Genomic DNA, 911 nt, shown 5'->3' with positions numbered 1-911 from the left:
AAGATATTCAGTCGAGGAAAGGAAAGATAGAATTCTGAGGTATTTGAAGAAAAAGAACCAAAGGAACTTCAACAAGACCATCAAGGTAAATTAGGTACATCGTGTGTGTGTGTATACAACTGTTATTTTTATCCTCTATTGAGATCATTTATTCATGCTTGAAGAAAACAGTGTTTTGAACCAATTCCAAATAAGAATTTACTTGATAGTTAGTGATTTACCTTCATTAGTCTGTTTCAATAGGTTGATACAATGATTCGGGTGACCAACACGGTGTTGGTGTTGGTATGCAGAACAATTCTTTTTAGACCGATATTTATGTAAAACTTCTGCCCAAATTTATTCGGTTAAAATGTGTATGCAGTATGTTTGTCGTAAAACCCTAGCTGACCGGAGGGTTAGGATTCGAGGGAGATTTGCAAGAAACAACGAGATATGTGAACAACTGTCACCCTCGAAGAATAATACCGAGAAAGAAGAAGAAATATATTCCGGGGATGACTATATAGCCCAGGTAATTATTAGTTCCTTTAATTGTCTTTTCGAAACATACCATTTCCTAGATACATTGGTATATTTATTTCATACCTAATAAGATTTTTTGAGTTCCACTCTATCAACCTGATGAACTGTTATTTTTGTATAATTGATTCCAAACAGATGGAGCACGACGACAGTTGGCTGCAAGAAGCAATGTCCGACATGATTTACTTTCCCAGCGAATCTTTCCTTGTCGCCGGAGATAGTCATGAAAGGACGTGGAACTTCTGATCTTAAGTTTTATGTGATAACATTTAGACAACTAATTTAAACAATAGAAATTCATGTCTTTTATACGATCGACGAACGATTGAATTAGTATGTACGTCCGATTTTTATTGGAATCTCCTACTCTTTTCCCCGTTTTCGAG

The 911-nt window shown here is 35.6% G+C and overlaps 1 protein-coding gene across 2 annotated transcripts in view; it reads left to right on the top strand.

Annotated features, from left to right (window-relative positions):
• Positions 1-911, top strand: part of LOC104822755 — a 2016-nt gene extending 1105 nt beyond the window's left edge. For both annotated transcript variants that reach the window (XM_010554101.1, XM_010554100.1), the window contains exons 3-5: positions 4-85; positions 365-514; positions 661-911. In XM_010554101.1, the coding sequence (XP_010552403.1) occupies positions 4-85; positions 365-514; positions 661-771 (343 nt within the window). In that variant the 3' untranslated portion in view covers positions 772-911. The remainder of the gene's footprint in view (positions 1-3; positions 86-364; positions 515-660) is intronic.

The sequence above is a fragment of the Tarenaya hassleriana genome, unplaced genomic scaffold (genome assembly GCF_000463585.1).
Source record: "Tarenaya hassleriana unplaced genomic scaffold, ASM46358v1 Cleome37, whole genome shotgun sequence".
In the NCBI taxonomy this organism is placed as follows: Eukaryota; Viridiplantae; Streptophyta; class Magnoliopsida; order Brassicales; family Cleomaceae; genus Tarenaya; species Tarenaya hassleriana.
Note: the sequence above shows the minus strand (reverse complement) of the source record. Positions and strands in the feature narration are given on the sequence as shown.